Source organism: Microcaecilia unicolor, chromosome 10 (assembly GCF_901765095.1).
Source record: "Microcaecilia unicolor chromosome 10, aMicUni1.1, whole genome shotgun sequence".
Lineage (NCBI taxonomy): Eukaryota > Metazoa > Chordata > Amphibia > Gymnophiona > Siphonopidae > Microcaecilia > Microcaecilia unicolor.
In genome coordinates, this window is record NC_044040.1 from 33298630 (window position 1) to 33324380 (window position 25751).

Here is a 25751-nt window from a genome sequence, read left to right on the forward strand (position 1 = left end):
GGATTTAAAAACTCCAGTCGTTAAGAATTTTCAACTGGTTTGCAAACTACTTTGCAGTGAATTCTTCTGTCCATTCAAAGATGCCTTCTGTTCCTAAATCAGCACTTACCTGGGTCATCCGGGGGCATGTCGACGATCACTTGGTCACTATGTTTTCCATACAGGCCATTAGAGCATAGAGCTACAATCTGAAGAACGTAGCTTGTGTTGGGCAGCATGTTACTCAGAATAGCTCCCTACAAGAAAGACAGCATCTTTACACAAGCATGCAGGCAGAATTTAAATGTTAATTTATTTTTCCATATTATTCTATGTTCATTAACCAAATAAATGCGTACCTAAAGCAGTACAGACATAAGGAACCTGATACTCAAAGGATTTATGATCCTAGCTTTGGGACCCTTTTACTAAGCCACATAAGTGCCCAATGCGTGCCAATTCCGAGTTACCACCCGGCTACTGCGTGGCCCGGGTGGTAATTTCATTTTTGACGTGCGTCTGATATTTTTTATTTTCTGGCAAGTGGGCGGTAATCGGCATTTGGATGCGCGATGACCATTACTGCCCGGTTAACGCATGAGACCTTACCGTTAAGTCAATGGCTGGCGATAAGGTCTCAGACCCAAAATGGACGCACATCAATTTTCATTTTTGCCGCACATCCATTTTCAGCCCCCCAAAAAGAGGCATTTTTTTTAAAGGTGCGCTGAAAATGATTCTGCTCGCATCCAAAACATACGCCTACACTAGCACAGGCCATTTTTCAGTGCACCTTAGTAAAAGGACCCTTTGAGTTTTATGCTGATAAATTGGCCAGTCTGAAAACTACTAGGGCTGAGTGCATACATTTTTACTCAAAATGTCACTAAACTTCTAAATTTAGGAGCAGTGGCAGCAGGGATGGATTTAGAGTAGGGGAAAAAAATTATGGGGTCGATATTCAAAGTGATTTAATCAGCCTAAAACAGCTCTAGGCTGATTAAATCGCCTATTCGAGGCTACCGCTAATTTTCAGTGGCAGTTAACCGGGGGGGGGGGGGGGGTGTTCTGGGGTCAGAGTTGGCACTTGACCAGTACAGTGCCAATATTCAGCATTTAATCGGCCAGGTTAACTTCATAACTAGGATTCCATAAAAGCCAGTCCTATCTTTACGTAGTAACCCATAAGTGGTTAAGTGCTGAATATCGCAGTGAGCCAGTTATGGGTTAGCCGGCTCCGGAAACCTCGAAATTCAATGCCGCTGTCCGGACATGGACTGGCATTGAATTTCTGGGGGTTTAAAGTCAGCGGCAGTCAACAAAACGCTGATCAACGCCTGCTGAATATCGGATCCTATGAGTTTAGCACTGATTTTCTAGGCAAATGAATGGCAGGCCTAAACTTAAGAGCATAACTTTTAAGTTCCTAAATAAAGATGAATTTTCAGCAGAAAAGTTATGCTCCTATGTTTGGTGGAAAATAGGCCACACATTTAGAAGCTCGGCATCCTCTGAAGACTAAGCCGAACGCTTTCATTGGTATTCTGAGAGCTCTGATGGACTTTCCATACGTTTCATAATCTTTTCTACGTATCGTTTTTGTGCTACGCAGTGGTTCTCAACCCAACCTTCCACGCACATCCAGCTGAAGTTTCATGATATCCACGATGACTACACATGAAATTGGTTTGTATACTGCGAAGGCAGTGAATGTAAATCTCTCTCATGTACAGTGTATTCATTGTGGACATTCTGATTGTGTGTGTCCGGAGGACTGAGAGAACCACTGTGTTCATACAGCAAATTTATGAAGTACTAAATTCATCTGTAAAAGTCATCAGTCAGTTCTCAGAACTGGGGCCTTTCCTTAGTTCATCTGCTAAAAAACAGGGGATGGATATTCCAAACCAATTTTGTGTGGTTAACTTCAGAGTTAACCGCATAAATCATGCTGTGTGAAAATTCATAACTTTGCCCAGACAATGAAGTATTTGATTAAAAGTTCTATACTTATATGGAACAGGGTCAGGAGGTGTTTCAGGAATGTGCCAAAAAGTTAACCAGATTTCCAGTAAATATCATACAATTAAGCAGAACTGCATAAAAAGCTACAGTTAACTTCAATAGCCCAACACCAGTTCACATAAGTCAGTTGAAAATCTATTTAAAGATAATAGGACATTATTCAGTTATCTATATGGATTGCGTCCCGCTGAATCTCAGCTCCCAGGCATCCTAAAGGCACAAATGCTCATTATATTGTGACCAAAGGGCTTTTTTGATAAATTCTTAGATACAAGAACTCCAGACAAATAATGCAGACAAAGAAAAATCCATGAGGTCGATATTCAGCTGATGGCAATCCTGGTACTAATTGGATAAATTATTCAGTTATCTTTAATCAGATATTAAAGAAGAGAGCTGGTTAAGTCTGGCTCTTCAAAAATACCCAGTTAAAGTGACCTGGATAACTTTATCCAGGAAGGTTAGGAGAAGTATTTTTAGACCAAAGTTAACGATTAAAGCAGAAGTTTTCAATCCAGTCCTTGGAGCTGTCCAGTGAACTTTCACATCCCTCGTCCTTCCTCTAATTAGTTGATTAATTTTAAATAGTCAATGAGTTGTCTGGTTAAGAGGAATAGTTATTAAGATGTGGTAAGATTCATAATTTTAGCACACTTATCTGACCTCACTGATTCAAAAAATATCCCATTCCCCTGGTGTCTAGCAACATCTCTTCCCAACCCCAAACTCAAAAATATCTAATCCCTGGCGTCCATTGACACTGCCTGCCCACCCGGCCCCTGCCTCAGGTACCCTTGACCACCGACCCCACATTGTAACTTAAGAGGTTGGAGTGATGCCGGCACCACCATCTTGAAAAACGGCAGCACCCTGCCCTGCATGTTGCATCCTGGGGATGCACTGGGCGCGGTCAGTCTGCATTTGCTAACCAATGGTAAAACAGTGGTAAACCTGTGGTAATCATGCAGGATGTTTTCTGCATTGGCCCATCTGTGAATGTTGCATCCCCATTCCTGGCTAACCCAAGGACCTCTCAAGTGGAGGACATTTCTAATACCTTTCTAAAGCCTTCTCCACATTGTAAAGCAATAACATTAACTGACAAATAAAACAGATTTTCAGCACTTTAAGAATTGTGCATTCACTGTCAATAGAGCTCATTACATATGATGGCAAGGTGAATACTGAAGTATTAAAGCCCGTTAAGCTCTTTACTTCACACTGTGAGTTTTTCTATTCATAAAATCTGAAAAGGAGAAGGTCCCGCTGTGCCAAATTAGTCACTTGTCCTTCTCTGCCCTTTATTTTACTGCTAATATTATAAACATTACATATCCAATACTCTACGTGAAAGCACACACACTGAAATCTTACAAATGGCACTATCTTACGACACTGGTAAACTCATTAAAAAAAAAAAAAAGGAATATACAGTTACCAAGTCCTGATACCCATCTGTTAGAAACTCATGCTTGGTCTGGTCCTCTCCGTCCAGCTGCTGATAAAGACTGCATATTTTTCAATCATTGCCTCGTACACAACTCGTGGTCTGTCCCATATGACCAGAAGGCTTGTGTAATTCTTTGGATCAGCTTGGACATTTTCTGGTTCTGTGCTGCAGACTTAAAGGACACATAGCACAATTAACGTGATTGGCAATGTCTGAGATGCAGTAGGCAGAACTGAAGGAATCTGGGCCTCTTCCACGTTACCATTCTAGCATTTTTAGGCAGCTGGTCCAGTTCTATGGAATCCGCTACCCTTGACATTTCAGTCTATCGTGCTGATAGGAAGTTTCAGGAAATAGCTGAAGGTATACTTGTTTCAAAGAGCGTTTGGTTTTCTTTTTGCCATTGGCAATTTATGAGAGGATGGTGCAACGTAAACTTGCCACAGAAGCTCAGTAAGTTGAAGGGCACCTGTTCTATCATTATAGAGAGTTATTAGCATATCCTGCGTAGCTATGTACATGGAGCTAGATTCAATAAATGTTGCCCCATAGTTAGGCACTAGGATGATCAGTGCTAAGCTGGTACATTGAATGTCCTTTGTAGAATACTAGCTTAGCGTGCATTTCACACTTCACTTTGGGCACAAGCATTGGTGCCTGCCAAAGGCTGGTATAAATGCTGGCACCTAACTCAGGCACACGAATGCAGGTATTCTATAACTTCAAACCTAAATCCTGGGAACCGGGGGCGTAGCTACGTGGGGCCATGGGGGCCTGGGCCCCTGTAGATTTGGCCCTGGACTCCACTGCTGACGACCCTCTCGACCCCCCTCCCGCCATCAACCCGCCGTCGCTGTCGCTTACCTTTGCTGGCGGGGGACCCCAACCCCTGCCAGCTAAGGTCCTCTCCTTCCTTTGTTCTGTTTCTGAGTCTGACGTCCCCCGCCAGCAAAGGTAGGTGATGGCGATGGTGGGGGGGGGGGGGGGGGGTTAGCGGCGGGAGGGGTGGCTTGAGAGAGTCGGCGGCAGGGGGGGCAAAGTTGTTGTTGTTGGTGGCGGTGGCGGGGGGGTCGGCAATGGTGGGGGAGGGTCGGTGGCGCCTGGGAGGGGGGCTAAAATGTGCCCCCTCACCTCGGCCTCTGAAATTGATCTTTCTGATTCCTTGAAAAAGCAAGCAGCGAAACATGGCCCAGAACCTTTGAAAGATAAGCTCAGCTGTTTTTTGAAAAATTGAAGATTCGTTTTACCTTATATATCAAAATGATATATGGACACAAGTATAATTTGAAGGCGGCCCAAAGTTAAATATAGTGTGCGATGATTATATCCAAGAGGAAATAGTTGCCCAGATTTGGTGGGTGGCAGTCCTTTGAAAAACTATGAGCACACTATTATTAATATTTTAAGTGGCTTTATTGATATATTGCTTTAGGGATTTTGGTTCCATAGTTTTCCTATATGTGAATTATATATCTATTTCTTTGAAATCGACACTAAATAGTTATTTTCTCCCTTTAATGTTTTGGTTCAACCTTCCTCATTGAATAAAATGGTATGGTAGCTGAATTAGTCCACTTTTAAATGTAATAAATAGAATAAAACAGAACAAAAGATAAAAGAAGACGACACCTTTTTTATTGGACTGACAGTACATTTTTTGATTAGTTTTCAAAGGCAATACCTCCTTCTTCAGATCAGAAATGAACAAATAACGACAAACAGCAGAATATATAAGTGAAAAAGAAGAGAATGGAACACGTCCCTACAATATACCAAGCTATTAACTGTGCCAGCCCATATCATAGCACCCCACAGTTACTCACATGGGAAAAACATTCAACATAAGGTGATCCTACTCATGCTATCCTTCAAATGTAATATATATCATTCAATGCAAAAAATGTGAAAAAGGATGCTTAACCGAGATTGGATAGCAAAGCCGGTAGTGGGAGGCGGGGCTGGAGGTTGGGAGGCGGGGATAGTGCTGGGCAGACTTATACGGTCTGTGCCAGAGCCAGTGGTGGGAGGCGGGACTGGAGGTTGGGAGGCAGGGATAGTGCTGGGCAGACTTATATGGTCTGTGCCAGAGCCGGTGGTGGGAGGCGGGGATAGTGCTGGGCAGACTTATACGGTCTGTGCCAGAGCCGGTGGTGGGAGGCGGGGCTGGTGGTTGGGAGGCAGGGATAGTGCTGGGCAAACTTATACGGTCTGTGCCAGAGCCGGTGGTGGGAGGCGGGGATAGTGCTGGGCAGACTTATACGGTCTGTGCCAGAGCCGGTGGTGGGAGGCGGGGCTGGTGGTTGGGAGGCAGGGATAGTGCTGGGCAGACTTATACGGTCTGTGCCAGAGCCGGTGGTGGGAGGCGAGGATAGTGCTGGGCAGACTTATACGGTCTGTGCCAGAGCCGGTGGTGGGAGGCGGGGATAGTGCTGGGCAGACTTATACGGTCTGTGCCAGAGCCGGTGGTGGGAGGCGAGGATAGTGCTGGGCAGACTTATACGGTCTGTGCCAGAGCCGGTGGTGGGAGGCGGGGATAGTGCTGGGCAGACTTATACGGTCTGTGCCAGAGCCGGTGGTGGGAGGCGGGGATAGTGCTGTGCAGAATTATACAGTCTGTGCCCTGAAGAGCATAGGTACAAATCAAAGTAGGGTATACACAAAAAGTAGCACACATGAGTTGTCTTGTTGGGCAGACTTGATGGACCGTGCAGGTCTTTATCTGCCGTCATCTACTATGTTACTATGTAAGGATGCTATGTTGGGAAGACAGGCCAGAAGCTAAAGAAGCTCAGGCATCATATTAAACACCACAAAGCTAACCAAGTGACACTTCTGTGCAAGAGCAGAGCACTGCATCAATGACTTTATGATGAGAATACTAAAAGGAAATTTGAAGACAATCCAGAACCTTTAAAGATAAATTGGTGAAATATTTTGGCACCCACTAGACAAAGATCTGGGTTTCCTATCACATTACAAACCATAAAATGAGACTGCTTTGTCACCATCTGAGCACCTATCCATCTCTCCCGGTTTCTCACACCACACCCCAACTTCTACCTTTCCCTGTGAGATTGTCATTGGAATTCTTTTATGGTTCACATATAAATTCTGATATTTGTCATCATGTACTCATTCCTGATCTTAAGAAGGTATTGCCTTGAAAATCAAAAAAAATGTAAGAAGTTAGTCTAATAAAAAATGTATCATCTTATTTTCTTTTTTTGTTCTATTTAAGCCTCAACGTTTAAATGGCAGTCCTGTGTCTACATGAACTGCTTTTTGCGGTCTACGAGAAGCTGGCGTTTAATAAGCACCTGGTTCATGAATTTCTTCCTTCCCGGTGTAAGAGGAGAACACTTGTCCAAAGAACTTGTCCTGCTGCTCCCTGAAGCTGTTCTGCAGGTAGTCCATCACCAGGACATAGCGAGAGGTCTGCATTGTAAGCACCTCGCAAAATAATTCCAGCTGAAATGCAAACACTCAAATTTATTTTACAGTAAAGTCTCCATAATGGACTAGATTCTACATATCTTGCACCGAAACGAAATATGCCTAGGCGTATTCTATAAAGTATGCCTAAATTTAGACATACTTTATAGCATAAGCTTAAATTTCTGCACAGTTTATAGAACATGCTGAGCACCCGTCCGCGTGACTTACGCCAAGTATAAATGCTGAAGCCTAAATTAAGTGCGGACTGGGTGTATTTTATATCAACGTGCATAGATTTTAGAAATGCCCACGATCCGCCCATTCCAAATCCATGGCCATGCCCCCTTTTCAACTATGCAACTTAGAATTTACGCGCATCATGTTATAGAATACGCTTACACAGTTCTGTGCATTAATTCTAATTAATGCCAATCCAGCAGCAATAGCACCTATTTTCAAGACACGGATGTTATGACTGCTTGAGAACGGGTGTAAGTATTTAGTTTTACAAGCATACATGTACATTTTATAAATTACGTGCAGTACTATGACCCTCCCCATGTTCTGCCCAAGCTCCGCCCTTGTGCACGCCTACTGTAAAAATACATGCTGACTTGCACTGCACTTATTTTTAGGCAACGTTTGAAAATTACCTTCACTGTGTGCATTTCCCATGCTTGGAAATTCTCTCTGTTCATGATGTGTGCCTGAGATATGAGTTAAACGTTTTACCTGGCTTTCTGAAATTGTAACGGTGTCCTGAAAAACAATCCATTCCACTGTTTCTGTACAAGGCGGGGTGGACAGAGAACCATTATAAGTAAAGTATTTGTCTGTGTAGCTTGGTAGAAGATTCAGCAACACGAATGGCTCCACCAAAGCTTGTTTTCCTGAAAAGCAGTGTTATTAATAGGTTACTGAAAGGGAACTGAATAATTAAAACCCAGGCAAGACACACAAAACAGATTAATGGAGAACCACACACTGGAAGTGCATTTGTCTATTTTGCTGCTTCAAGTTTCTGTTGGAGGCATGTTGTATTTTGCGAGTTGGACTGTTTATGGTACTCCCCAATGTTTGTTTGTTTTTTCGTACTGATTTTGTGCTTTTATTGTAATGTTCATTTTGGATTCTAATAAAGAATTTCCACCATTTTTTTTTAAAGGACATTTTCTGAAGACGTTTACTTCTGTGGGCTGATGTGGTAAAGATTCATCTGGGTAACTTCAGGATTTACTTGCACAGATTCTAGGCTCCGAATTTCTTGTCAGCAGACCAGTTAAACTCCATTTATTTATTTAGATCGAGCTCCCTCTATTTACTGGTAGATCAAGGTGAGTTACGTTCAGATACACTAGGTATTTCCCTGTCTCTGGAGGGAAGAAAGAGGGACACTGTAAGGAGTGGGGAAGAGAGTATGAAGGAAAGAGAAAGCGGGGGAGGGGGAGAGGAAAGAGGGATGCTGGGAGGACTGGGGAAAAGAATGAGAGGCTCAGTCTGTGAGAAATAGGAGGTGGGGAGAGGAAGAAAAGAGGGACACTGTGAGGATTGGGGAAGAGAGTGAGAGGCTCAGTCTGTGGGAAAAGGAAGCTAGGGGAAGAGGAGAAGGACTCTGTAGTTAGTGGGAAAGAGATCGAGAGGCTTTTTAGCGTGAGGAGCAGAAAGGCAAATTTAGACATTCAGGGGCGCAAAACTCTGCTGCCCCTTGTGACTGGCATAACTATGTAACTGTTATCAGCATACAATCTGAATTTGTACAGGACAAACCGATCAGAAAACAGACATTTATGTCCATGTATGTAAAAGAAAAGGCTTGCCAAATACAGAGCTTTTTATAAAATACTTGTAGGCCTCTGGCAAAAGGCACGGTACGCATTAGAAGCCATTTTAGAAAGGAAAACAAGAGTGGAATCACTTGGGGCTTTCTATGTATTATCGTCTAATCTTCCGCCTGGACCGATATACTCATATCACCCCTCTCCTCAAGTCACTTCACTGGCCTCCGATCAGGTACCATATACAGTTCAAGCTTCTCCTACTAACCTACAAATGCACTTGATCTGCAGACCCTCCTTACCTCTCTACCCTCATCTCCCCTTACGTTCCTACCCGTAACCTCCGCTCTCAAGACAAATCCCTCCTCCACCCTTCTCCACCACCGCCAACTCCAGGCTCCGCCCTTTCTGCCTCGCCTCACCCCATGCTTGGAATAAATTCCCTGAGCCCATACGCCAGGCCCCCTCCCTGCCCATCTTCAAATCCTTGCTCAAAGCCCACCTCTTCAATGTCGCCTTCGGCACCTAACCAACATACCTCTATTCAGGAAATCTTGACTGCCCCAACTTGACATTTCGTCCTTTAGATTGTAAGCTCCTTCGAGCAGGGACTGTCCTTCTTTGTTAAACTGTACAGCGCTGCGTAACCCTAGTAGCGCTCTAGAAATGTTAAGTAGCAGTAGTATGTATACGTAGTGCCATATATCAGCAGTGGATTTGGCAAAACTGCATATTCAAGTGGAGCGAATTAAGGAGCCGAGTTCAGAAACTCAAACCTTTTGCAATTTTGAGGTGGTTTTTAACCCTAGGGAGGTAAACACAATCCTCTCCTTCAAAGCCCAAGTGCAAGCGAGAAGTTAGCTGACAGTTACACATGACTCAAAGCAGGTGTATATACTGACCTGGAAATTTTCCCAGGTGTATGTATATTTCTGTTGTAAAATATAGACTACACATATATTTTCAAGGACCACCCACACTATGCCCAGAACACACTTCCTTTAAATTTATAAGTAATTATTCTTCTAACATCACTTCCATTGGTTTCCATCGCAGTTCTTTTATCCCTGAGAAAAGTGGGTGGGTTCACAGGCGGGGTTAGGCCAGAGGAGGGGACAACACATAAAGGGCTAGGTTTACTAAGCAGCGCTATGGGCGCGTTTGCGTTTTTAACATGCATAAATGGTGTACGCACGTTAAACGCTAATGCGCCCATAGAAATGTATTGGCTCATTAGCATTTAACGCACCTTAAATTTACAGGCGCATTAAAAACGCTAACACACCTTAGTAAACATACCCCATATAGTTTTCCAGACAAAGAGTATCTTGATTTTTATTTATTAGGATTTATTTACCGGCCTTTTGAAGGAATTCACTCCAGGTGGTGTACAGTAAGAATAGATCAAACACGAGCAATAGACAATTACAGCAGTAAAAATATTCAAAAACAATACAAAGTATGGCATGGTATACTATTTACAATGTCAACACAATACATAATAGAACATTATAGGTGATAGTGAAGGGTAAAGCAAAGATGTAACACATAGAAGGGTAAGAAAGTAGGAAGAGTTAGAAAGTAAGGTGATTTGACTTAAAGAAAGTTGCACATGAGGTTGGAGAAATGGTTAAATGTTATCTTAGCTAGGGTAGGAAGGTTGATTGTACTGAATATTTGTTTTGGTTTGATTTATTTGCTAGATTTACCACTAATTACTGAATATTAAAGCAGGTTACAATAAAAATTATAAATCAACAATTATTACTAAGATAAACATACAATGGAATAAAAAAACCAATCACAAAGTAATAAAAATCAAATCAGAAAACCATAACTATCTTAAATTAAACAAGTTACAACTTACAACAATAGCATAAAAATACATTATAAAATTCAGCAACCAGTCAATATCAAAATGATATCAATAACAAATCAAGATATGAAAGAATCATTCTCTTGGAATAACCAGGTTTTCAAAACTTTACGAAAAGACAGGTACAAACCTCTGTGGGTTTCCACTACGCAATTTTCAACGGGAAGGCATGCTCGTATTTCCTTTTTGAGAACTGGTGCTACGCTCATGGATAAAACTACCCACAAACTTTTGAATATCTCCCCAGGATCTTTCCCCATAAAAAACGTCACAAGCAGAAGTCTGTGCTGAAGAAGCATACACTCTCTGAATCCAATGGTACCCTGTTTAAAAAGACAGCAGACCACGTCTCCTAATATCGTGTTCCCCAACATTCTACCACACTCTCTACGTTAATATGTTTACAGGCACCCTGTTTCCCCGAGAGGCTTCTTGGTCTTGTAAAGCTTGATGAAATGCCCACCTTCTAGTCTGAGAAACTGCAATGCATAAACTGGAAATCTCTGGTGACAGAAAATAGAAGGTAAGGCATTTTCTGGGTAACAGACCTATGTTTGATGTCCCTGTTCTCTTGCACATTTTATACATTGCCAAGGAAGCATTTATTTATACACAAATTCATCAAGCTGGTAATGGCACCATTTAGGAGAAACAATATCTGCGACCTTGGACTCACCGAAACGGGTAACTTTATTTATTGAGTTCATAATTGCAATATAATTCAAATTATCTTCCACATCAATCTGTTAAAGAAAGAGAGAAAATACATTTATATTTTAATAGACATGAAGGTTCATATTTCATAGATGGGACAGAGACATACACATTTTGCCTGCTATTTTGCAAAAGATTCTGTCAAATGCAGTCTTTTGGAAAATACTATAATGACGTGTAAGAATGCGCATTATTGATCAGCACGTCCAGCGGGAGCAGCAATTTAAAAAACCTGCACATGAAGAATAAAGATCATCCTGCTCATCCCAGGTCTGTTAAAACTGATCATCACTAAAGCATCGATCCTTCCCCCATTCCCTTATGCTTCATGACAAACTCGGAACCCTGCCCCAGCCCCATACCCACCTGGCAACCTGACCATACATCTCTCTCTCACACATCCCAGTAACATGACCATCAATCTCCCCCTCCCCACAGCCTGACAGAATTATCATCCATCTCCTCCTCTACTCAGCACCTTCCTGACTGCAGGACCATCCATACATCTTACCCTTGAAACTCTCCTGACAAAGGCAGCCACCAGAGGAAAACCTCCACCCCCCATCCTCTCCCAGGTCTTACTGGAGGTCTCCCTGGTGTCTAGTGTGGGGCAGGAGTGATCCTCACTCACTCCTGCTCCTTCTGGTGCCAGGTTCAAAATGGCAGATCTGAACCCTAGTGGTTGTCTTGGGGTCAAGGTACTAAATAAGGGCTTACCGTAAGACTATCACTAAGTGGAAGATCTGCCATTTAAAAGCTGAAGCCAGAAGGGGAAAGAGTGACCAGGCATCACTCCTGTCCCCCCTACTAGACATCAACAAGATACCCAGCAAGACTCGGGGAAGTGTTGGAACAACATATCTGGAAAGGGAGGCTTTTGATATGTCTTACTGATGAGTAATTAAAGTTTGTAAGTTAATAAAACCCCTGAAGCAGCCAATTGGCAAAATGTGGCCTTCATTAAGTTAGATTCTGAAGACATTTTTTTAAAATGATTAAATTAATAATAATTGAAAATTTCTAATTAAAGTTGATTAAAGTCTCTACCCTAATTCTATATTCTTGGCACCTAAATATAAGCATAATTTGTTTTCTAAGATTCTAGAAAGCGGAACTTATGTGTGTGACTGTCACACTTATGCATGTACTGTAAGGGCCAGTTGGGCGCTAAGCAGTATTCCTGCACACTTAGCAACCAACCCGCATAGAGGACTAGATTCTATAAAAGGCGCCTAAAAAAATCAGTGCCCAAAAAATTGCGCTTAGAGCTATTCTATAAACCATGCTTACAGTTCGGCACAGTTTATAGAAGAGCGCTTAGCATCGGAGAGCCGCGACTACATTTAGGTGCAACCATTTACACCAATGAAAAGCTGGTGTAAATCCCCATGCGTAAATTAGGTGCAGATCCCACTAATTCTATAAATTTTACGAACGCCCCTGGCCTGCCCATGCCCCTCTCATGCCCCCTTTTCAGATTCACGCACTTGAATTTGCATACACCTCTTTATAGAATACGCCTAACAAGATGTACGTGTAAATTGTAATTATTGCCAATTAATGCTGATAATTGCTTATTATTGCCCAATTATTGGTGCTGATTGGCACATCCAAATTTGTGCAGCTCAAAGCACTACATATGAAATCTGGGTGATAGAGTATAACTGCAAGGGGGGAGGGTAACCCATGGGTGGAGCATGGGCAGGTCCTACATTTACGCATGTAACTTTTAGAATACTGTAAGTTATGCGCTAAAGTGTAACCAATTACGCATTTACATTTACGCCTGCCTTTTACATGACGTGATAGAGCCCAGCAAAACAGAGAGGGATTCAAAGTACAAGACAAGTGTTACAAAGCAAAAAGAGCACAAAAGGCCTTCAAAACTGGAACTTGTCCTTTAATCAGTAGTATAAACCGATGATGCACATCGTTGGCCCAACACGGGCTGTGTTTCGGCACTCAGTGCCTGCATCAGGAGTCGTACAACAATATTTTCGAAAAAGAGAAGAACTAGTTCGTCAACAGGTTCCCAGGTACTGATGTTCTAAGAAGTCAATGCTCTAGTGTTTCACTCTGTATGGTTTATATACGACGAAATGCTACAGCATTGGTCAATCATTATTGGGAGCCTGGAGATGGGCTCGTTCTCTTTTTTTTAAATACTGCTGTATGAGCTCTGATGCAGGCACTGAGTGCTGAAACACGGCCCGTGTCGGGTCAGTGATGTACAGCATCAGTCTATACTACTGATTAAAGGACAAGTTCCAGTTTTGAAGACCTTTGGTGCTCTTTTTGCTTTGTAACAGTGGCGTAGCCACAGGTGGGCCGAGGCCCACCCACATAGGGCTCAGGCCCACCCAACAGTAGTATACGTTTAGCGGTAGCTGGTCGGGATCCCAATCTCTGCCAGCTGAAGACTTCCCCCTGATGGTAACGAAAATGCTGCTCTCCACGATACTGGCACCTACGCATGCTCAGTTTTCAGCGCATGTCTACTGCAGACTGCCAAGGTGGAGAGAAGCATTTTTCCACCAGCTGAGATATTTTTTTGGTGCGGTGGAGAACACTTGGTACTCACTCACTTCTTGCCTAGGCCCACCCAAAATCTGCTGTCTGGCTACGCCCCTGCTTTGTAAGTGATAAAGCCTACATGGATCCTCAGAAGCTTAGCTGAGATTGGGTGGCAGAGCCGGTGGTGGAAGGCGGGGCTGGTGGTTGGGAGGCGAGGATAGTGCTGGGCAGACTTATACGGTCTGTGCCAGAGCCGGTGGTTGGGAAGCGGGGCTGGTGGTTGGGAGGCGGGGATAGTGCTGGGCAGACTTATACGGTCTGTGCCCTGAAAATGACAGATACAAATCAAAGTAGGGTATACACAAAAAGTAGCACATATGAGTTTATCTTGTTGGGCAGACTGGATGGACCGTGCAGGTCTTTTTCTGCCGTCATCTACTATGTTACTATGTGGGCATGCAAATGTTGACACGCTCTATTGTGCAATGACATCTGGGCGCCAGATGCCATTACAGAATTCATGCTCAGTGCCCTGCATTTTGGCACCCAGATTTGATGCACCTTTGTAGAACTGTTCCCTACACGAGGCCGGAAATTCTTGATATTAATCTGGTGCTTCCCCGCTGAACTATTCGGATACACGATTTGCTGCCTTTCTTTTCTATTGGGATATCTTATCCACATTTATGAAGAGATTCGGTAGCTAATCCTAGTAGATGCCTAAATAACATGACCTTCTAACATTATCCATTATCTGGATGTGTGCCCCATGGGGTAAGTCACTAATATATTACTCTCTCATAGCTTTTCTTGTATTTTCTTATACCCTGTTTCTAAACTATAGCTTTTATAGTTCAACCCCACTTGTTCTTTCCTCTGGTCTTACAGGCTGTGACTGACAATGGGAAAGATGTAGGGGTATGGATAACGAGGGAGAATGGGGTAGAATGCGGGAGGGGAGGGGAAAAGGGAGGGGAGGGAAATAATAACGGTTGATGGGCATAACGTTCCTGAATGTTAGTGTTTATTTGAGAATTGTAAGTGTAAAGTTTTAAAAATTCAATAAAAATTACTAAAACAAACAAACAAACAAAAAAGTTAACTTGAAAGGCTTCAAAAGGAAACCAGATTAAACATTGCTGGTCATTTAAAAATGGAGCATTCTCTGTAAATGGCAAATAGAAGAAAAAAAAGAAGAAGAAAGCATTTATGTTTTTAGTACAACTGGGATTTCATTTTATGGAAGTTACTTTTTTCACTGGACTAAGTAAACAGACAAAATAGATACCTCAAATAAAATGGATAAGGCTTTTAACTTCCCATGTCCTTTCACTGCATCGTCAAAACTTTTAAACTGATCTTCCTCATAGCAAAAGATCTGCATCTGGAAACAGAATGAGCAGATGTTGATTTTCAGACAAAATTCATGCACGAATGGAAGAAAAGTTTACAGAATAGCAGGTCATATAACTGCATTCCAGAATCTTAAAACCTCAGCACCTGCAAACCAACATGCGTGAATAATCTGAAGGAAACTGTCAGGAAAATATTTATTGTGAATCCTTTGAAAACAGGTCAGCAGTAACTGTCATCTTCACTACTGTATATTAACTAAAGGGCCCTTTTACTAAGATGCGCTAAGAATGGGCTTAGCGCGTCATTTCTCAGGACTTTCCCATCTGCTAAGCCCATTTTGACCACATCCAAAAACGGGCTTTTAAAATTTTTTATTTATGTCGGTCTTGCACTCATTTTTCCATTAATGCACAGGACTGGCAAAAAAATAAGGCCCTGTTTACTAAGGTGCGCTAGCATTTTTAGGAACATATGGCTGTATCTAGCATTTAGCGAGTGCTAGAAATGTTAGCGTGCCTTAGTAAACAAGGCCCTTAATTCAGAAGCACTTACCGCTTCCTATTTAGGAGACGGTAAATGCTCCTGCATTAACCATTTAGTGTGTGGTAATGTCGATGTGCTAGATGGTTGCTGTAGACATGCCCAGTCTCCGCCCATGACACACCCTCTCCAAAAAAAAAGTGAAAAACTTACCGCTTGCAAATAGGTAAATTACCATAAAATGCTTCAGTGCATCCTCTGGTAAGTGTTTTTTTGGTGTCCTTAGCCTACATTAGGACTTGGTGCACCTTAGTAAAAGAGCCCCTATGTAAAAATAACTAATTACTGTACTTAAGTAAAGATTTTGCCGCTTTTACATGTGAAGAAGTACATTTGTTATTTTTCTCTTTACCAAAGTAATAATTTTACCACTTTTTACTACTTTTACTCAGTTACACCTGATGCTTGCGGTTAAAAGGCAAAATGAAAAGTGGAAGCAAGATGTACATGACGACTCCTTGGTAATCCGAATGAAGCACCAAAAACTGGAACAGGGTTTTGCTACTGCCAACCTTGTCACACGAACAGTGGATCATCTCATTTTAAATTAAAAACTAACCTGTTCAAAAAGGCATACCCTACCGACCCAATTTAAATGCCTGTACTCTGCAACACAACGAAACCAAAGCTCGTAATGGACATATAATAACTCTTCCTCTCTACGATTCCCTAATGTCTCTGTACACACGAACCTTATTTACCACATTACTGTATTTGTTCATACCGGAATTGGTGAACGCCTTTACGGTACTATGTAAGCCACATTGAGCCTGCAAACAGGTGGGGAAAATGTGGGATACAAATGTAACAAATAAATAAATTTTGCTGTTCAGGGAACAGCCTATGAGAACAATGGAGTCAACTGTGTTTGCTGAACTAGTTGTCTCCAGACAAACAGAAAAGCGATCAGTTGTGTCAAGCTGAAGCAGAGATGAAGCTGAAGCTGGTTGCAGTTCTTGGTGGTGAGTCATGTCTCTACCACAACAGACTGCTGGATATCCCATGGAAAACCTTACACTGGAGTGACTGTCCATTTTCTGTTAGACATCTTTTAGCTGTGCTGGTTTAATAATGTTCCACAAACACGTCCGCTTGAGTGAGTCATTTTCAGAATTTAGTTTTACTAAAAGCAAACAAGTGGAATGAATTGTAGAGTGTTCATGTTACTGGGATAAAAACATTAACAGTAGCTGTATTTATTTATTTATTGCACTTGTATCCCACATTTTCCCACCTATTTGCAGGCTCAATGTGGCTTACAAAGACCTGTTATGGTATCGCCATACCAGGGTAAGAATACAATTGGTGTCACACAGAAGTCAAGGAAAACAAGAGCCAGAGTACTTTTACTATTGGGCAACATTTTTTTCTTTTTACTTTTACTTTAAGTAAATATTTTGTATGTGTTTTTCACTGTATTTTCATTTTTTACTTAAGTACTTTGACCTAGTACTTTGAACCACACTGATCATCTTTCATATGAGGTTTGAATGTGTAGTTTTTTTTTTTTTGGGGGGGGGGGGGGTTAATCTAGTTTGGGGCCTTCTTACCAAACAATGGTAAAAAATGGCCTTAGCATGTTCTTAAGCGGGTCTTTCCCATGTGCTAAGGTCAATTATTACCAATGTGGTAAAATGGCGGAATTTCCTATTCTTTGTATAAATGGCCACATGCTAATTTTAACATCAATTACTATATATTACGAAAAGACGGGTAGAGGAAGAACTGATCCAACCAACTACATATATTCAAAACCAACTACATATATTCAATACAATCCTCAATAAATATTCAAGTCTGTGAAGTAAATCTATAGATCTAAACAAAGCGAAAAGTGGGTGGAAAAAGCCCCAAAGAGCTTCCAGGTAGAATGTCTTCGGCACTAACAGCTCTTCATCATTGGCAAACAACCACACCACAATTTATATAAGTGCAAATGTACCCACCCCTTTATTTCTTATCATATTTTTTGACAAAGTGAAATGCACTTATCTAGCCTTCTCCAGCAGAAATCAGTAGTCCTCAAACTGACATTGGCTATCGTTTCGCACTGCTGTCTGAAGGTCGGGACTTTTCTTATCTTGCGCCAAAACACTTAGCTTCTGGGAATTGGCATCACATGCTAATTTTGCCATTAATGCATGAGCCCCTACCACTGTGTAGGCGGTAAGGACTCACACGCTAAGCAAATTGTTAATCACTTAGCTTGTGGCAATGGAGAGTGAGTGTGTTCTATGTTAACCGATTAGCATAGAACACACTCACTCTCCAGTCCGACATGCCCCCACCGCAAAAATTTTGTATTTTTTTAGTGCATGGGTAGCACGTGCACATCCCCAAATTACAGCAGGACTCTTGTCTCTGGAAGCCCCGAACTGACCCAGTTGACTGAACCATATTAATTCTCGTCTATAAATCTCATTTGGTTATTTATTTAAATGATTTTTCACATGTAGAGGCCTCTTTAGGTATTTAAAAGGGCTGTTATAAATTGCCACAGATGGTAGAAGTGAAAAGGTATCTGCAGTTACTTACAGTTTACGGTTTATTCAGTATTTACAATACCTGTCTTGATACAATCGTATAGCAAAGCGATGTACAATCAGAATATCAAAATATGAAAAAAGGGGATGCCAAAAATGATCAGAAAAGGATAGTCCCACAGATCAAAAGGGACAGACTCAAACACAGGATTAAAAGAAATCGTACAGTTAAAAATAACAGTCTGTCAAGTTGCAGGTAGATTCCTGGCCATTGTATCTCAAGTCAAGTAGGGAACGCCTGAGTAAATAAGTATGACTTCAGCCTAATTTTGAAATTTGTATATGGCCCATGCACAGATGTGCTCTGGGGTGGAGCTTGGTCTTGACAAGGGTGGAGCTATACACCTATACATTTGTGTCAGCTGCAAAATGTGTGCGGCTTCAATCTAGATGGAATTTCTGCATCTACTTGGCCTTCACATAGAGGCAGCCTGTTAAAAAGTTATCAGTGATTAATATGTGACTTTTGTCATATGCTTGTAAATGAATAAGACACTTAGAATGACCTGTTTTGCACTGACAACAAGTCCCCAGTGCATTATTTTATATGGCTAGACCCCAAGACTATATTATAAGTGCTTATATCCACATGCAAAATAAGCTTATAAAATCACCCCAGAACAGGAAACACCTTTGGCATCTCTGGCTGTTACTCCTAGAAGAATTTTATGAATTCAAAACAGAAAAGTATGTGAAGCATGTTAAAAAGTAACATAAAAAATATAAACATTAGTTTATAAATTCCAAAGACTGATATATTCAATAAGATATGGTTAATTTCAATACCTCCAAAGGGAACTTTTGGCCTTCTAAGCTATGTTCTGATCCATCAGATGAAGCATTGCATTTCCCCCAGTGAAACGTTATCTTGCTTGCTTTGTATACCGAGTCTAAGGCACCTCCGCTTACGTAGTAGTCGTCCATTAGACTAATTTCCACTGAAAAGAAAAAGCAAAGCAAAATAATAATCTTCATCATCAAATCGCATGCCCAGAACAATTTTGAAAAGCAAACAGAAAGAGCAAGTCAAAACTAAATGACAATGGACAATGAGTATAATACAATAGGAATGAGTTTTCAGATTTTCCAAATTTTTCTCAATTTTCATGTGTTTATTTTTTAGGAAGTTAATTTCACACATTCATTTTTCTTTCTTTTTTTTTAATCTTTATTTATATTTCTTATTAACAATACCAAGAACAAATCTTGTACAGATAAGAGAATTATATTCACAAATCTTATAATAAAAGGAAAAATAATTATTTATAGTGACAACTGTTTATAATCATCTTATGTTAGTCCGCTAGCTTGGGAGAAAAACCAAACACAATACACAAAAAAAAACCCCCATTTTAAATTCTCTATCAGAGGCACGCATTGTCCCCCTCATTCTATAACTGTAGAGAGCCATTTTCAAAAGGATGTCAACGTCACAATAGAGACGTCCAGCTTGTAACGTCCAAAACGGGACATGCATCTCACATGTAATTTCCAACAGAAAATATGTCAGGATTTCCTGTTCGAAATATGTGAGACGGACTTCCGTGTGCTGACGATGTCCAGCATGAACAGCTATTTTGCAAACTGGAACATCCAACATATAAATGGCAAAAAAGCAGGGACAAGGACGTCTGTCTGGCAGCATTCTTGGAAGACATCCCTGCAGAGTAGAGGGGCAACCTAGTGGTTAGTACAGTGGACTTTACACCAAAGAACCCAGGTTCAAATCCTACTTTTAACTCTTCTAGGAATCCTTCTACAAAGGTGCGCTAGCATTTTTAGCGTGCGCTACAAATAAGCACTTGCTAAACGTTAGAGTCGATCGTATATTTCTACGGGTGTCGCTAGCGTTTAGCTCATGCTCATGACTAGCGCGCCCCAAAACCATTAGCATGACTTTTTATTTTTTTTATTTTTTTTATTTAAAGTTTCAAATGTATTACAAGCATTATCTCTTGTTACAGAAAATCAGAGCATATTAACATTCATGAAAACTAAATATTTAGACGTTCCTAATGTTAAGAACATACTAAAAAAGGAAAAAAAAATAACTCTTTCTTAGACCACCTAAATATCAAAAGGCAGGGGGCGTTAAGAAACAAATGGTGGTATTTATCTTAAAAAAAGAAAAACAAAATGAAACAAAGATGGACCTGGACTGACATCCACTTAATTAAATCTTAACCCAGATTTCTTACTTTTCAGAAACTATCTGGTAACCTTCTTAATATCCAGAAATTCTTTCAGTTGCTGAGGTTCAAAAAAGATATATTTTTTATCTAAATACTTAATTAAGCATTTACAGGGATAAGAAAGAGTAAAACTAGCTCCTAAGGAGCGAGTCTCTTCTCGGAATGTTAGAAAAGCTTTTCGTCTATCTTGTGTGGTCTTCACCACGTCAGGATAAATCCAAATTCTATCTCCCATAAAAATTTTCATAGTGTTTTTGAAGAACTGTTTTAGTATTGAATTTAAATCCTGCTCGAAAACCATCGAGACAAGTAATGTTTTTCCATTAGCGTGACTTTGCAAAAGGACCCCTTATTTTGCAATTGTGAGCCCTGCAAGAACAGAAAAATACCTACTGCACCTGAATGTATACCACTTCAACAGCCTTCAGGCTTGCAAATGGCTTCTATATTTAGGTACGGTAGGTATTTTTCTGTTTCTGAAGGGCTCACAATTAAAAAAAAAAGAATTAAAGTAGGATTTGAACCTGGATTCCTTGGTTTAAAGTCCGCTGTACTAACTACTAGGCTGCTCCTCATACTTGCTTCCAGCTTTGCTAAGAATGCCCATAATACCTGAAACTGTCATAGAGCCTGGTTTCACTTTTAGGGGGGAGGGAGGGGGACAGCAACTTCTGGGGGATTAAGGAGGTGTCATGCTTTAATCCCTCCCAGGGTCAGCTACTGAATCAGAGCGACTGAAACAGGTCTAACTTAGGACACCCTTCTTTGACATTTCTTCCCATTTGGTAATCGCTGTTGCACATCCAGATTTTGGGCCCTCCCTAGCCCCACCCAAAGCACGCCCATAACACACCCTCTTGCTATTTGGATGTACTACAGAGTTGGTTGTCCCTTTTCTGCCTTTGCAATATCGGGATTTGGATGTTTCAAGCACATAGATGCACTTTTGAGCATTTTGAGATATCCATATGCTTTGAAACTAAGCTCCATAGTGTCCTTAAATATAAATGCAATTTGCATGCTAAGATTATAAAAAAATACTAGCACTTAGCATCTTTGCTTAAAAAAGAGGTTGAAACGTATAGGCAATTGTGAAATTCAGTTTGTTGCACAGTGAAAGATCTTTGAATGTTTTGAACGCTATCCTAATCACAGTTTCCAACATGGACATCATCAATCCAGATAATCTATCTTTCGGTACACACTGCTAGACAACTCTACAGCATAAAGAAATTCAATTAGGTCACTATTCATTTGGGAGCTGACTGTCTAAAGTAATATAGATAAGTCAGCCGTAAAAGTGATTTTACAAATATACATACAGTTAAGTTGGACTGCTGAAGATACAAGGCTAAAGATATACAGATACAGTGAGTTCTGCATGAGAATTTATCACGGCTGTTTCTGTGGTCAGAGTTAAAGGGCTAAGGACCCCTTTTATCAAGAAGGGAGTAAAGGGTAGGTCTTTCTTTTTTTGAGGAAACGGCCATGCAGCAAGTGAAGAACTTGCCGCACGGCCATTTCGGGGGGAGCTACTTTAGTCAATGAATAAAATACTTTTGAATTTGTTATCCATCTTGTTATCTGCCAATTGCAATCAATTATGCAAATGGCGTTTTGAATAGTGACAAAATGTTTTTTTTTTTTTTTTAATTAAGATCAAGTAATGCCACTAGATATAGTTTTGGCTGTTTTATATTTGAAGATTTATATATTTATTTATTTCTGTGCTGATTTGAATGTTTTTGAAGGTTTATAATATTATCAGTGTAATGTTTGAAATTTATTGTACATTTTAAAATGTTTTAAAAAAAATATTTTTGACCTGTTAGTTTAAGCTTTTATAAATATGAAATTTAGTTATAGCCAGTATTATATAATATGACCTTTTTATAAAATATATTATAAATAATTAAAATAAGCGTTTTAAACATATAATATTAATATATGAAAAACATTTTTTGTCCAAAAGTAAGGAATAATATATTGTAGAGGAATATATTCGAGTTATTCCCCATGTTTTCCACGTCATCACTGTGGTGAGTTATCATTTTTGTTTTGATTAATTATCCATTTATTTTCAAATTACTATATAATAATATATGAGAATGTTAAAATATTAAATGCAATGTTAAAATATTAAATGCTTTAGGTGTTTATATAGGCTTATATATGTATGCTTGATGAGTCTAAATATCAATCTTTGGTTTTATTCATTATATGTTAAAAATTTTTTAAAAATATATTATTTCTGTGTTTTGTATTCTATGTAGACCCCTGACACAGGTGCTAGTCACCGAAACACGGCCCGTGTCGGGTCTTTTTGTCAAGGCTCATTCATTAAAGAACTGTGTTCCATTTTTAAAGGCCCGTGGTGCTGTTTTTTTTGTTTGGACTTTAGTTTGTACTTCGTTCCCTCTCTTTTGTTATATACCTAACTTTCAGCGCCATTTTTAGAATAGTGCTTAGCGCATTATTTTTTTGCCACTATTTATATAGAGGGTCTTTTACTAAGGCGCACTTATGTTTTTGGCGTTTGCTGAAATTGTGGGCGCGCTAAATGTTAGAGATGCAATGAAATCCTATGTGCGTCTCTAACATTTAGCGTGCGCTAAAAACGTGAGCGTGCCTTAGTAAAAGATGCAGTAAAAGATGCCCAGAATTTGGTCCATTGCTTTGACTATACAATAATTTGTGTTGGGAGTTTTTAAAATAAAGCATCTGTGCAGTCAGAATAAGAGGACAACAAATTTCTGTTTTTCCATGTGTCCTTTCTGGTTCAGTTACAATTCCTAGGTATCCCCTATGTTCGGTGGAAAACAGACAAAGCAGATACGTATATGAAAAAAATAGTATTTAATGGAAACTGAAATTAGAAAGTCCGATACAGGCTATATTTTATGTTTATATATTTTAAATTATGAATAATTCTGCTTTTAATTGTTTTTATTGTTCTTAATTGTCATATTTTAGCCCCTGATGCAGCCCAGTTGGGCGAAACACGGCCTGTGTCGGGCTTTCTAATTTCAATTTCCATTAAATACTATTTTTTTCATATACGTATCTGCTTTGTCTGTTTTCCATCTTGGAGTTTGCAGATCGGTTATCCTGCTGTTTTCTTGGACCTCCCCTATGTTCGGAGCAGACATTCAAACATAAGAACATTTACCCAGGTCTGCCCTCACAGTACCTGTTTTGCCAGTATTGTTAATGAAAGTTTTGCCTGTGGATTCCTTCTGCCAGCCCTGAAAGTTAAGTTTCTTCAGATTCACATTCACCTGGGCGAGACCCTCATCAATGTTGATGGGGGACTGTCTGGCACCATTGCACGCCGGGAACTTCTTTCCCCAGTTCCTTTGGTTCAGAGTTCCTATAAAAGTAAGAACAAAATACAAAATGCAAACAAAGGTTATGCACATGCTGCTGTAGGGCGTTATCAGATACGAGGGATGCACTCCGACAAGTTCTCTGTTGTATATAACTATGAAAATAATGGTTAAGCTGGAGATGAAAAGGGTAATCTTCAATGCACTGCATAGAACCCCATTTGCCCAGGCAGAATGACAGTTTTGAAAACTCCTTCCCTTTAAGGGGATAATTTTAGAATGCATTTTCTATATGTCGTTGAAAATGCCGATTAAGCACATACTAACCACAAGTACATAAGCCAACTAGACCTTGCAAACTTCCTGCGTACCATGCATAGTGGTTCCTATGGGCGGAGTTGGGATGCACATGCACTTTGTATATACATGAGCCTAATTCTATACCCTTAGGGCTAGATTCTATATATGGTGCCTGAAAAATCCACTTGGTAAAATAATACGCCTAGGTATATTCTCTAAAATACGCCTAAATTTTATAGAATAGGCTTAAATTTCTGCACAGTATATAGAATACGCCGAGCGCCTCGTCATGTGGCCAAATTTGGTCACATCCATTTAGGCCATGTTTTACTTGGCATAAATCCCGATGACTATATTAGGCGCAGAGCGGGTGTATTCTATAATAATTCACATTGCTTGTTAGTGGCCAGTTATCGGCGCTGAATTAAGTTGCTTGCACAAATTGACTACACACGCTGATTTGCGTGCGCAGCTTTAATTGCCGTTTAGAGAATCTGGGGGTAGGCGCACAAATTTGCAGTTATAGATTACCAGCTTAGGGGTCCTTTTACCAGGCTGCAGTAAAAAGGGCCGTCCAGGAGCGGCGGGGGCCGTTTTTGTCACGCACTGCGGCCCATTTTACCGCAACAGGTAAAAAGGCTAAAAAATGGCATGACCATGTCATAAGATTTCACTTACCATGTGGCGGGGGGGGGGGGGAGTACTTAACGCCACCCATTGAGGTGGCGTTAAGGGCTCCTGCGCTAACCCGGTGGTAATCAGGTAGCGTGCAGTGCTGCCAAATTACCGCCAGGTGAGTGCTGCACTAGAAAACAGCTCTTTTCCCTAGCAGAGTAAATGACGCACACTGAGGCTGGAACTGTCGCCGGCGCCCGCATTGGGCTGGCGGTAATTCCAAATCAACGTGCGGTAAGCCTGCGTTGGGCTTACCGCCGTTCTGTGAAAGGGCCCCTTAGTGCCTAGATTATGGGGGGCTAACATTTAGTGCCCTTTATAGAACTGACCCCATAAAGCTGGGGCTGTTTCATGCAGAAAGCACTGGAACTTCTTGGAAAGCTTGCGGTCTTTCCCTACTGTGGTGCATCATGGTGGTCAACCTGCCTGGAACAGGGCCGCCGAGAGACTCGGCTGGGTCCGGGGGAAGGCCGCCCCGCCTCTGACCCCGCCGCTGCTGCCCCCCGTTGCTCCAGTCTGCGGTCTCACCTGCCTGCCTCCATGGCTCCGGGCCCCCTGCATTCAAGGCAGCAGTCGCACATCGCCTCTCTTCTGGCCTTCCCTCCCTGTGTCCCGCCCTTGTCTGATGTAACTTCCGGTTTCCGTGAGGGCGGGACAAAGGGAGGGAAGGCCCGAAGGGAGGCGATCTGTGACTGCCACTTCGAATGCAGGGGGCCCGGAGCCAGGCAGGCGAGACCGAGAACTGCAGCGCCGGCGGCCTGACCCCAGCGTCGGGCCCCCCCTTGGAGGCCCGGGGGAATTTTGTGCCCCCTGTTCCCTCCCTCTTGGCAGCCCTGGCCTGGAAATCTTGGCCTCTTTTGAAAATCCATAATTCTGTGGCCAATATAAACTCTGTCAGGTCTGAGAAATAATTCTAGCTACTACGAAATTTTCTCAAGTCATTTACAAGGTGATTCCTCTTAATATGCTGAATTTAGCAGTGTACAATTTCATTTGGATACTCGATAGCTGACTACATTGTGCAATTACTGTATCAATTTCCTGCCAGAAG

General features: G+C 41.2%; 1 protein-coding gene across 1 annotated transcript in view; it reads right to left on the reverse strand.

Annotated features, from left to right (window-relative positions):
- PTPRZ1 (protein tyrosine phosphatase receptor type Z1) overlaps positions 1 to 25751 on the reverse strand; it is a 237093-nt gene that overhangs the window by 92918 nt on the left and 118424 nt on the right. The window contains 9 exon segments of the mRNA XM_030217112.1: positions 110 to 236; positions 3443 to 3510; positions 3513 to 3626; positions 6772 to 6922; positions 7622 to 7779; positions 11217 to 11283; positions 15057 to 15152; positions 18994 to 19145; positions 23590 to 23769. Of these exon segments, the coding sequence (XP_030072972.1) occupies positions 110 to 236; positions 3443 to 3510; positions 3513 to 3626; positions 6772 to 6922; positions 7622 to 7779; positions 11217 to 11283; positions 15057 to 15152; positions 18994 to 19145; positions 23590 to 23769 (1113 nt within the window).